The 12,103-nt window shown below is 34.6% G+C and overlaps 1 protein-coding gene across 15 annotated transcripts in view; it reads left to right on the top strand.

The window, feature by feature from the left end:
• The window catches only part of ppp1r42 (protein phosphatase 1, regulatory subunit 42), a 107,549-nt gene that overhangs the window by 80,301 nt on the left and 15,145 nt on the right, over positions 1–12,103 (top strand). For 7 of the 15 annotated variants that reach the window (XR_011352256.1, XR_011352255.1, XR_011352257.1 and 4 more), the window contains one exon: positions 8,071–8,109. The exons of 2 other annotated variants lie outside the window; for them this stretch is intronic. Coding sequence is in view for 8 of the 13 variants with exons in the window: in XM_069921326.1 (XP_069777427.1) it covers positions 8,071–8,109 (39 nt within the window). In the remaining 5 variants the exon portion in view is untranslated. Of the gene's footprint in view, positions 1–2,519; positions 2,548–8,070; positions 8,110–10,152; positions 10,298–11,431; positions 11,534–12,103 lie in introns of those variants that run through there. 6 more of the 15 variants (XR_011352260.1, XR_011352258.1, XM_069921327.1 and 3 more) reach the window with 6 other exon arrangements.

Below are 12,103 nucleotides of genomic sequence, written 5' to 3' on the forward strand. Positions count from 1 at the left end.
TCCATGAAATCACCTCCCATTTTTAAACAAGAGATTGTGAATCATTCTGCTTAATCTTTTGTTAACCCAGAATATGTTTAACTTGCCTCGACAGTCTACCTTTCATGCACTTAATTTGCATCTGGATCCATTTTCCAGTGAATGAGGCCAATAAAATAAAGATTACTAACATATAAATTGGTTTTCCTGATTTACTGGAATGTAATAGGTGCCTGGAGGTAATAGTAAGGACATTATTGTATAAACTAGTTTATTTTTGTCACTCTTTAATCATTTTCACGTTTTCCCCTTATGTCTAAAAGTTCTCATGAACCTTTGTGAAGAATTTCCATGAAGATATTAAGCAGACAAGAATAGGTGAAATGTGCTCTAAACCCAATTAACAGTACAGCTAACTAAAGGAGGAGATGAGAATGTATAACGCCTTGTTAAAGCTCAGAATGATCAGGAAATTAAAGGCCCTTGAGATTGAAAGGTTAGTAGAATTATGTTATGGGCCCAGAGGACCCAAAAACCCAGCAGCAATAGAAATTCACCAAGGCAAATGGTTACTTAAACAAAAGTTACTTTTAATTTTCTTTAAACATAAAAAGAGGATCAAACTTTAACTTATTACTATTAATTTCACCTAACTTAACCTCCTTCTAATTCTAAGCTTAAGTTTATGTAATGTGTGTATAAATTCAGAAAAGTTCTTTGATTCACAGTCCAATCTCACTTCTCACTCCTCCAAGTTCACTGGTATCAGGCAATTCTTATAATGTACATTTAACATTTATGAATCTTCACCAGGTTCTGATGCTTGAAAGGTACATAATTACCACTCAGGAAATGCCTTGTCAGTTTTCAACGAGATTTGTTGCTTATTGGACACAAACTGATTTCTTCCAATCAGCCACTTCAGTGTCTTGCCAAAGAAGCTTGCTCTATCAGGGTTTTCCAGATGATAACCTCTTTCTTTCAGGTCATCACAGAGTTCCTTTTCTGTTTCCCTTATCTCCGGCAAAACACTACATAGCCAGCCATCTCCTCTTGTATGGACCACAAGGCCTTTGACCAGGCTGAAGTTAGAACTCACAACCCATCTTCCTAAATGGGGTTTTTCCACAAGCTTGCCAGCTTGTCATGTTCCAGTCCCAGCTGCTGCTAATGAACTTAAGAAATGTAGAACTGAATTTTCTCTCTCTCTCTCTCTCTCTCTCAGAGAAAACCACATGACCCTCTTAGAACAGCAAACTGCACTCAGACAGACTGCAGCACCAGACCCAATCTTCTGAGTCCGTTCATCTGTTGCTTTCCAAAACAATAATCCATTACTCCACAGCATGTCCAATTAACACCTACTTGTGAATTCTCTACAGGCATTCTTCAAAATGCTCTAGCATTTTAAATGACATCTGTGTTGTGAAGTGTTTGTTTGTGAACTACACTAAAACAAAACCACAATGTTCTCCTTTAAAGCATTTCTATATACAATATAAAATATGGCATAATCCATCACAATTAGCTTAAAAATTCACTGATACAGAATATTATTAACTGAAGGACTATGTGCAACGAGGTTCCACAAATTTTGGTACCAGGTTCCTGGCATAGAAATGGAATATATTAATGATTTAAATTTAAATATGCAGGTAATTATTAGTAAAAGTACTGGCATACAAATTATTCAAAACTTGGTGTTGCATGGACTAAAGTTTAATAATGCAGAAATGAAATGGTGTTCAAACAGTTCAGAGATAGCAAATTGAATTCATTCAGGAAAATAGGATGTAATGTAATTGGGGGAACCAAACATGATAAGGGATTACATGATAAAGGGTAAGATACTAAGAACTCTAAAAGACAGAGAGATTTTGGAGTGTAAATTCCAAAAGTAGAAAGGCAGAGAGTAAACAATTGGAAGCTGGAGGTCTCAACACATCAGGCAGCATCCATAGGTAGAGATGGTAAGTCAATGTTTTGTGTCTGGACCCTTTATCAAGAAGGACAGATAGATGGTTAAGAAAACAAAGCACATTTTGCAGATAGTTTGTAATGCTGACTCAATGTTGTTCTAAAACCTTACAGAGGAAAATTTCTTCTTCCCATATTATTAAATATGAACTATTTTTTTTGCTATCAAGCATGATTGACAGACTACTCCTTTCCCTGTTGCTTTATTCCCTCATGCTTGAGAGTTTGATATTGTGTTCCACTTTTTTCAACTATTCATTTTCTGTAACTGAAGCAGTGTTAATGAGCTAAATAAAAATCTGGAGAGCACACTTGTGCTTGAGTCTGATTAAAATTCAACCATAACTAATAACCAGTACTAACATCAAAATAAGAAAAGCCTAGGCTTGCCTCTGACGATTATAACCTGTTGTGACTGATTGAATTGATATTCTAGTCCTCTATATTTTTATGCATATATTCAAAGATCTAGGCAATTAAGTTTATCGTACATTATCTTTGCCTAAATATTATTGTGCTTTTGACACAAATAAAAGATATTTTATTGCAATTCTTAAATTTAGACATACAGCATAGTAACAGGCCCTTTTGGCCAATGAACGCTTGCCGCCCAATTACACCCAATTAATCTACAACCCCTGGTACGTTTTGAAGGATGGGAGGAAAGCGGAGCCACCAGCGAAAAACCCTTGTAGAAACAGGGAGAAGGTACAAACTCTTTACAGACAGCGTGGGATTCGAACCCTGTTCCCAATCGCTGGTGCTATGACAATATTTTGCTAACCAATATGCTAACTGTGCAAATTCAAAACACTCAAATGAGCCATTATATATAAATAAAAACTTATTTAATTAGATCTTGGATGAGAAGTTCCTCCTCGCATTTCAATTGCAATCTGTGAGTATGTTGCCAGAATTAAAGTTCTATTGCTAGATGAAGTTCATGCTTACTTGCAACTGTTGGAAGACTGGAGGGGTTGATAAGGATTAACCATAAATACTTGCAATACTTTAATAATGTTCATTGAAAAATGGCAAAATGTCATTTTGTGTTAGCAATATAATCTTGAAATTAAATTATGAATGTGATATTGGCATGACTATCATATACATTTTAAAATTACTTTTGTTCAAAGCATTTATATACATTAAAGTGCCCAGTTAGATCCAATATTTATATGAGACACTCCCAACAAAAACATTGGAATATGGTTTAGAATAACCAATTTTCTTTGATTTGGTATTTTCATTAAATTATTCTATTTGTCAACACTTAATAGAACAAGGCCACATGTGGTCAAAATGGTGGTCATCATTTCAGTCATTAATATTATGGAATTTTGCCCTTTTTAAAAATAATCTACCTCTCCTTCAATCTCCCTTTGTTTAAGATTTCAGTGAATCCCTATCAATACATTATCTGCCAACCATCCAGAATTCTAAGCAATTGATTTAGAAAAAAATAATTAATTTAATTTAATTATTTTACAATGAAATTTGCAATTGGTATTAATAATAATACAGCTACTTCAGCGTTGCAAAACCACATGATCTTCTTAGAACAGCAAACTGCATTCAGACAGATTGCTGCACTGGACCCAATCTTCTAAATCTATTCATCTGTTGCTTTCAAAAGAATAATCCATTACTCCACAGTATGTCCAATTAACACCTACTAGTGAAGTCTCTATAGGCATTCTTCAAAGTTTTTGCAAAGGAACTTGGAGCCTGGACTGTCTGGCTTGAGCGGAGCTCTGTCATTTCAAATAAGATCTGTTTTGTGAAGTGTTTGTGTTTGTTTGTGATCTACACTACTCCCACAATCTATCTCCTTAAAAAATAAATCTATATATAATATAAAATATGATATAATCTGTCACAATACACATATCTAAATTTTCCATTTTCAAGATATATATAGCTTTTTCTTACCAAAAAATAAACAAAATACAACAACTCCTTCCCCTCACCCTCCACCCCTCCCGCGCCTTAACAGTATAAATCATTACACCATTAGGGCTTATAGTTTAAAAAAAAGTCTTCATTGGGGAGATCACATATTTTTATAATAGTAGCAATGTTTTTTCTATATTTATATTTTGGTCCATATATAGTCTAAATATAGTAGCCATATTTTTATAAATATGTCATATTTGTTTTTTAGATTATATGTGATTATTTTTCCATAGGTATACAACTGTTCATCTCTGTCTTCCATCATGCTATCTGTAGAGGGGAATTGGATTTCCAAGTAATGACAATACATTTCTTAGCCTCAGCTAAAGCTATTTTAACAAATGAAATATGGAATTTGGTTAGTTTGTTACTTATTTCAATAAAATTTCCCAAAAGATAAAGGGTCATCCACAAAGGCCAGCTGTTATTCTTGTTAGTATATCAGAAATATACTTCCAGAAAGGTCTCACCTTCACTCACGACCATGTAGCATGTACAAACATTCCTATTTCTATTCCATATATAACATCTCCAATATTTCCTACTTTGATGTGGTGAGAGGTATAATTGGTGTAGAAAATTATATTGTTCTAATCTGTATCTTGACTTATTAGCTTGTAAAGTATCCAAAGCTTTTTTTATTTCTTCCCTTATAAAAGGTTCATCTAAGTCATTTTTTTCTCTTTCTCTTCTAGTTTAGGAAGTTCAACATTTGTTAAAAATTCTTCCATCTCCTACTAATTCTGATTTATATAGTTTCATATAGTTTTGTTTTAACATATTATTTATTTATTTTTGATTGTATGTTATAGTATCAGCTTCTGTTTCTATTGCATTTATCATTCTGGATGACTCCTATGTTTTAACCTGCCAAGATAATACTTTATGCACCTGTTCTCCTAGCTCATATTTTTGTTTAGTTTTTAATATCAATTCTTTTCCATTCTATATGTTTGTAGTGTATTATGTTATAACTTTTAGTTTTCCAATATTCTATATTTTTCTTATGTATCTGATATCTGATATTCTTTTTCCAATTTATCCTTCTCCAAACCTTCTAAGTCTCTCACATATTCTCTCTTAAAAATTTTAGTATAAGAAATAACTTGTCCCCTCAAGTAAATTTTAAGTGTGTTTCATATTAGAAAACTATTGTCAGTAGGAGGAAGATTTCTTTCACAAAATATTTCTATCTGTCTCTTAATAAAATTCACAAAAATCTTTCTTCTTTAATAAAGTAGCATTAAGGTGCCATCTATACATACTTTCTTGCTTTCCATTATTATAATAGATAACGTTAATGATGAGTTATCTGATAAGTCTTGCCAAGTACTCCGGTTTTATCACTCTACTTTGTAGCTGGGCAGACATAAAAATGTCAATCCTTGAATGTGAATCATGTACCCTTGAATAGAATGAGTAGTCTCTTTCTAAGGGGTTGAGCTGTCTCCATATATCAATTAAATTTAAATCCTTCATAAATGACAGTCATTTTTGCAGCTTTCGCCCTTATTACTGTTCTCGCTGATTTGTCCAATATTGGATCTAAGCAAAAATTGAAATCTCCTCCAATCAATATTATTTGTCTTCCACCTGCAGTTTTTAAAAAGATGTCCTTCATAAAGACTTCATTATCATAGTTTGGGGCATAAATATTCATAAACGTCCATGATTCTGCATAAAGTTTACAAATGTGCCATTATAAATTTTCCAACTTGATCAATTAATGTCTCTTATTATTAGTATATTTTTATTAATTAAAATTGCTACACCTCTTGTTTTTTGATCCAAATGAAGATAATATTACTTGCCCCACCCACCCTTTTTTTAATTTTATGTGTTCCAATTTGGTAAGATGTGTTTCTTGTAAAAAAATTATATCTGCCTTTAATTTTTGAGGTATACCAAGACCCGTTTTCTCTTCACCATCCCATTAATACCATTAACATTAAAACTAATAAATGTTAATATTCTATCCATATTCTTCTTTAAAACAGTATTTTTAACTGTAAAATCTCCTTGATTCTTTAAATAATAAAGTGATCCTTCCCCTTTAAGAAATACACACAATGTCCCTGCCCGAATGGTGACGTATACATAGAGCCCAGAAAGTCCTCGATAAAAGCCCACGGAATCTCTTGAAGAAGAAGAATCCCTCCCTTTAGTGCCATTTTTTTAAATACTCCTTTCCAGGTGCCATTCTTCCCCCTAAGACCGGAGTTTCCACCCTGCTACCACTTTTCCCAGATTTTTTTCCTTTTACTGAGCTCTCCTTGAGTATTTCTATACATTTTACTTTTAAACAATAACTACAAGATGGTTTAGTAAAAATAAATTTAAAAATATACAACTTTTACTAATTTTACTTCATTCCATTATAAATGTTTTCACAACCTTCTCCCTCAGAAATCTTGATTTTTTTATCTTTATGAACTTGGCAGAAAGTCTTCCACCTTGTTCTTGATCTTGAAAAATCACTGGTTCCCTTCCATTACTTCAACCCTCAAAGTCGCAGGATATATCATTGAGTAGTTCAAGTTTTTAACATGTAGTTGTCTTTTCACATTTTCAAATTCTTTTCTTTGTTTAATCAAGATCAGACTAAAGTCTTGAAAAAATAGTACCTTTTCATGATCAACCTCAGGCAGGCCATTATTCTGTTTGCAGTAGTCATAGGCTACTCGCAGAATTTTTTCCCTTTCTAAGTTACTTAAAAGTCTCACCAGAACTGGTCTTGGTCTCTGGTCACCAGATCTTCTGGGTCCAAGAGTTGAGTGACCTCTATCAATATGCTGTTTTTCTCCAAATATGTCTTCTCCCAACACTTGTGGGATCCATTTTTGAAAAATGTTCACTGGGTCTCTTCCCTTGATTCCTTCCTTTAGTCCAATAATTTGGACATTATTTCATTGACTAAAGTTCTCCATATGGTCAATTTTTTCAAGCTGCTCTTGTTTATCTGACTCCCATTCTTCGGCTTTTTTTTTCCAAAGCCTCGAGTTTTTCATGCATTTTCATTAATTCAAACTTTGCTCAGCCCATTCTCTCCATCAGGTCTTCAACAATCTCTTTTATTTCTGTCATTTTCTCCATCATATCTCTCATCACTGTTTCAACACTTATAAATCAGTTACTCAAATTCTCCATTTTTTCAAGGAAGATGTTCAGCTCTTGACCCGACTCCCCAGTTTTACCTGGTTCTTCCAATCCCGTCACCATTTTTGCATCACTCCCTTTCAGTCTTTCACCCGATGTTCCCGGTTGAATAGGAGTTTTTTCAATCTTTGTTCTCAGCTGCCTTGGCTTCTTCATGCTGGTTTTATATATTTTTGATTATGTAAATCTTGATTTTCAAGTTTTGACCATCTATTTACTACTCTTCACTGAGAGTTCAACCAAAACACATCTGTCTAAGTCCTTCACGTGGCCATGACCCTGCGCCGGCTGTTTAAAGGTCCTGATCTAGTATCTAGTGCTACTAATATCTAGTGGTACTAATATCTCGTGCTGTTATCTAGTGCTACTGAGTCAGCATCTCTTATGGCAGAGAATGAAGGTGTGTAAGGTTATGAAGGAAGAAATAGACAGCCTTAATGATAAAGCTATAGGTCTAATGTACATCTGGGATACACCCTGGTTCCATTTTAGACTATTGCCATAACCCTAACCTTAAAGTTGTAAGATGGTTATGTATGTTTGCACTATGATACTGCCACAAAACTCTGAATTTCATGACTTGTTAATGACAATAAATCCTGATTCTGATTTTGGAGGAGGCTTCTACTGGTGCCACATGTATAATGCCCATATGAACCTATATGATGGAGAAGTCTTTTGGAATTAGGTTTAATTGCTCCAATCCAATATAATGCTTGTACAATATAATGATATTACTTGCCCCATCCACCCTTTTTTTAATTTTATGTGTTCCAATTTGGTAAGATGTGTTTCTTGTAAAAAAGACTATACAAATAAACCAAAACTTTTTAACCATGTCAACATTAATTTTACCAAAAGGATTGTCAATGCTATATATTGTACATTTGCAATCATTGCTATTTCCTGGGTCGTATAAGTTTGGTTCAAGAACTTGGCAGTATGTGACAATATCTCAACTGTTGGTCCAAGAAAGTCCATTCTTGTTTTCATTCCTTATAGATCAAAACCAGTGGAATTTCTGTTGCTGCCTTCTCCAAGGTACAGTCCCATAATTATGATGATATTCTATATACTGTATCATGTTTTATTACTATTGTAAGAAGTAATTAAATATATGAAATGTTTGTAATAGCTATCCAATGGATAAATTACTGTATTCTTATAGACATGACTGCAAAATGTTGACCACTATCAGGACATTTTAAATAAGGAAATCTGCAGATTCTGGGATCCAGTGCAATACACAAAAGTGCTGGAGAAACTCAGCATATCAGGCATAGAAAAGGCTCAAAATGTTGATTGCCTTTTACTTTGTATGGATGCTGCCTGACTTACTGAGTTCATCTAGCACTTTCCTGCATTATCAGGAAAGATTATTGTCAGCTTTTGGTACTAAATGAACATACTTTCCATCCAAATTTTAATAACCATAAACACTGAGGCACAGTGATTATGTTCACAATGGCCCTATGATCTCAACAAGAACTATGAAATATATTATTGCTTAACTCAGATGATTATCCTTGTCAGGTATAATTTAATATTACTTGAGTTTTATGCCACAGTTTATTTATATTCTATTATTAGTTATACTTTCTACACTTGTTCTGCAGAATTGAAAATGTTCCAAATAAAACATTTTATGTATGCTCCTTGAATTGCAACAAGTGGTACATTGTTGTCTAATTTTGATTACTTATGAAATTTCTATAATACAATTCACTGAACTATTTATATTTTCTCTTTGAATTGGTTTTAAAAATTTAATTCTTAAACCTATCACTCTTGCTTAGGGTTTTGCTAATTATTGATGCACTCTTTATTTGGGAAGCTGTATGCCTATTTTCTAATAGATTTGGAGGAAGCTTTTGTTTTTGCTTAAGTTTATTGTTGTGTATGTAAGTTAAGCTTTGGTAGAAGAAAATTGATTATGTTTGATCATCTTTGATAACTACATATGTTGCAAGTTCAGGGTCTGAATCATTTGCTCATAATGTCCTGTAACACTGGGTTCACAACACATTTATCCATAATGATATTTGACTTTCATCTTGGAAAGCATATATCTCTTCTGTTTATTATGCATTTGACTATTCCATGTGAAATGAGGATATATTAAAGTGAAATATGAAAATTATCATGGAAACTGTTAATTATGTCACAATTGGTTGTAAATATTATGCTGTTTTGTGGCTTCTGAATATTTTTAGTATCTGTTTTGTTCAAGAATTGTATAATTGTATACTTATTCCAGATATGCTAAGATGCCCTGCTTAGACAGAAATCTGAGTGTCTTTGATTTTCAATTTATTGAAACTGGGTAATGTTACACTTCAATGGTGCTAAATTGAAACTTCTAGAGCAAAGCTGTATACAGTTTCCGACATTGTGGTTTGGAAAGCAGAAGGTGATCTCTAAGTTTAGTCACCGTGTTAGAATAATAAATGTACTAAACTCTCCATTCATCTAGTTTACTGATCTCACACACACACACACACACACACACACACACACACACCTCGGAGAGGTAAAAGTAAACAATTTGATTCCTCAAAAATCTTGTTTAATTACAAAAAATTAATTGTAAGAAGTTTGATGAGACACAGAGCATTTTTAAGCTTCCTTAATAGGCCATTTTGGCCCACGAGCCCAATTACACCCAATTGACCTACAACCCCCCCCCAGTACATTTTGAATGGTGGGAGGAAACTTGAGCAGCCAGAGGAAACCCATGAAAACACAGGGAGAACATATAAATGTCTTACAGACAGTGTGGGATTTGAACCCAAGTCTCGATCGCTGGTACTGTAACAGTCTTGCGTTAACTGCTATACTAACTGTGCCACCCAAAATTCCAAATTTTAAAATAAAAACTGAATGGAAATGTAATTTATTAGTGCTATTACATAGTTCTCATGGTATGTCAAGTTGCTCTTTTTCTTGTGAACAGAGACAATTGTTATGTTGATCTCAGAGGCAAATAGTCCTGCAATATGGAAATATGCTGTATCCCACCAAGTATGAACTGACACCAACACCTATTTACCTTATTCTCTTTTTTTCCCCTCATATTCCCATCAGCCAGAAATTCTTCTCCGATTCGATCATTCACCTACACACAGAAGGCAATTCACAGTCACCAATTAACTCACTCGTCTACAAACATTTGGTCTGTGGGAAAAAAACAAGAGTACCCAGAGGAAAACTACTAGGGGAATGTGCAAATGCCCCACACTTCTCATTTCATACTCTGCTTCTATTACAAAATTAAAGTTATTTTGCTTGAGTTTCAGTCTTAGAATTTGTTCCTATCTATATTTCATACTCTGATTATGTTTATAGGTTAGGAAGCCATTTTCCTTCCTCTATTGACACACAAATTCTGCAGGATGTCAAGTTATTAGTAGTAGACCTGCAAATTGCCATTGGGGAAATAAAACAGCATTTGATTAATTAATTGTTAAACATTTAAAACTGGAGGCACCCTAAACAATGAATGTTAACTGCCTGTTGCAGACATTATTTATCAGGTTTCTTTCTATCCTTTTCACATAACTAACTTGTTTGTTTATTTTGGGGTAGGGGAACTATTTATTCCTGTTAATCATCATTTAAAATTTGGTAATGGACTAAAAAAAATTTAAAAACTCTTTTGCTTCAAACATAAATGGAATGGGTGTGACATGATATAGATAAATGTGTTGAGAGAGCTGACAAAATCTAGATGTATGCTAAGGAGGATTCCTAGATCATGGTTTATATTTACTATATTTACCCATTTACAATGTTTGATTGAATTTTGCCCATGTCCTGGGACAAGCAAATTCATTAGTATGTGAGAAACCCAAAGTGAGAGCAATGTTGTCAGTGGCTTTTTAACCTGGCTACCATATGAGCATTTTATTTCAAAGTTTAACAATCAATTGAGGTGTGATAATGCACAAGTGTATTTCAATTCAAATTTTTAAAGCACCCTGACAAACGTGACTTTCAATGGATCTTAGAGTTGTAAAGAGAAAACAAAGAACTAAGATGATGGACTCTGAATATGATGAATACATTATACTACCATTATACCATATCCTTGCAATTAACATCATGCATTGAGTCATGCATGAAGTTAATTGCAAGGATATAGTATAATGGTGGTATAATGACCAAAACATTTCTTAAAGGGTCATTATGGTGGCATATTTAACTAAATCTTTTGGTACATCATACCCACAACACCTCACTGTGTCTTAAAACAACTGCAATATATAATTTCCCACATCAAATCACCCTGATGTTATACTGTCAATGCAGTGCCATCTGCCTAATAGCTACTAACATGTAACCTCATCTTTGTGTACAAACACAGAAAATGCTAGAAACACTCAACACATCAAGCAACAGCAGTGGTGACAGAAATAGTGTTGACATTTCAGGTCAAGGACTTTTCATCGGAACATGTGCTAATGAGGTTAGAAACTGGAGGATAATATGTGGCTATAGAGATGGTACAATTTCAGATTCTAATTTCAGATTTATTGTCAGAGTCTTCTTCTTCTTTGGCTTGGCTTCGCGGACAAAGATTTATGGAGGGGGTAAAAAGTCCACGTCAGCTGCAGGCTCGTTTGTGGCTGACAAGTCCGATGCGGGACAGGCAGACACGATTGCAGCGGTTGCAGGGGAAAATGGGTTGGTTGGGGTTGGGTGTTGGGTTTTTCCTCCTTTGCCTTTTGTCAGTGAGGTGGGCTCTGCGGTCTTCTTCAAAGGAGGTTGCTGCCCGCCAAACTGTGAGGCGCCAAGATGCACGGTTTGAGGCAATATCAGCCCACTGGCGGTGGTCAATGTGGCAGGCACCAAGAGATTTCTTTAGGCAGTCCTTGTACCTCTTCTTTGGTGCACCTCTGTCACGGTGGCCAGTGGAGAGCTCGCCATATAACACGATCTTGGGAAGGCGATGGTCCTCCATTCTGGAGACGTGACCCACCCAGCGCAGCTGGATCTTCAGCAGCGTGGACTCGATGCTGTCGACCTCTGCCATCTC

This window comes from Narcine bancroftii, chromosome 2, assembly GCF_036971445.1.
Source record: "Narcine bancroftii isolate sNarBan1 chromosome 2, sNarBan1.hap1, whole genome shotgun sequence".
Classification (NCBI taxonomy): Eukaryota; Metazoa; Chordata; class Chondrichthyes; order Torpediniformes; family Narcinidae; genus Narcine; species Narcine bancroftii.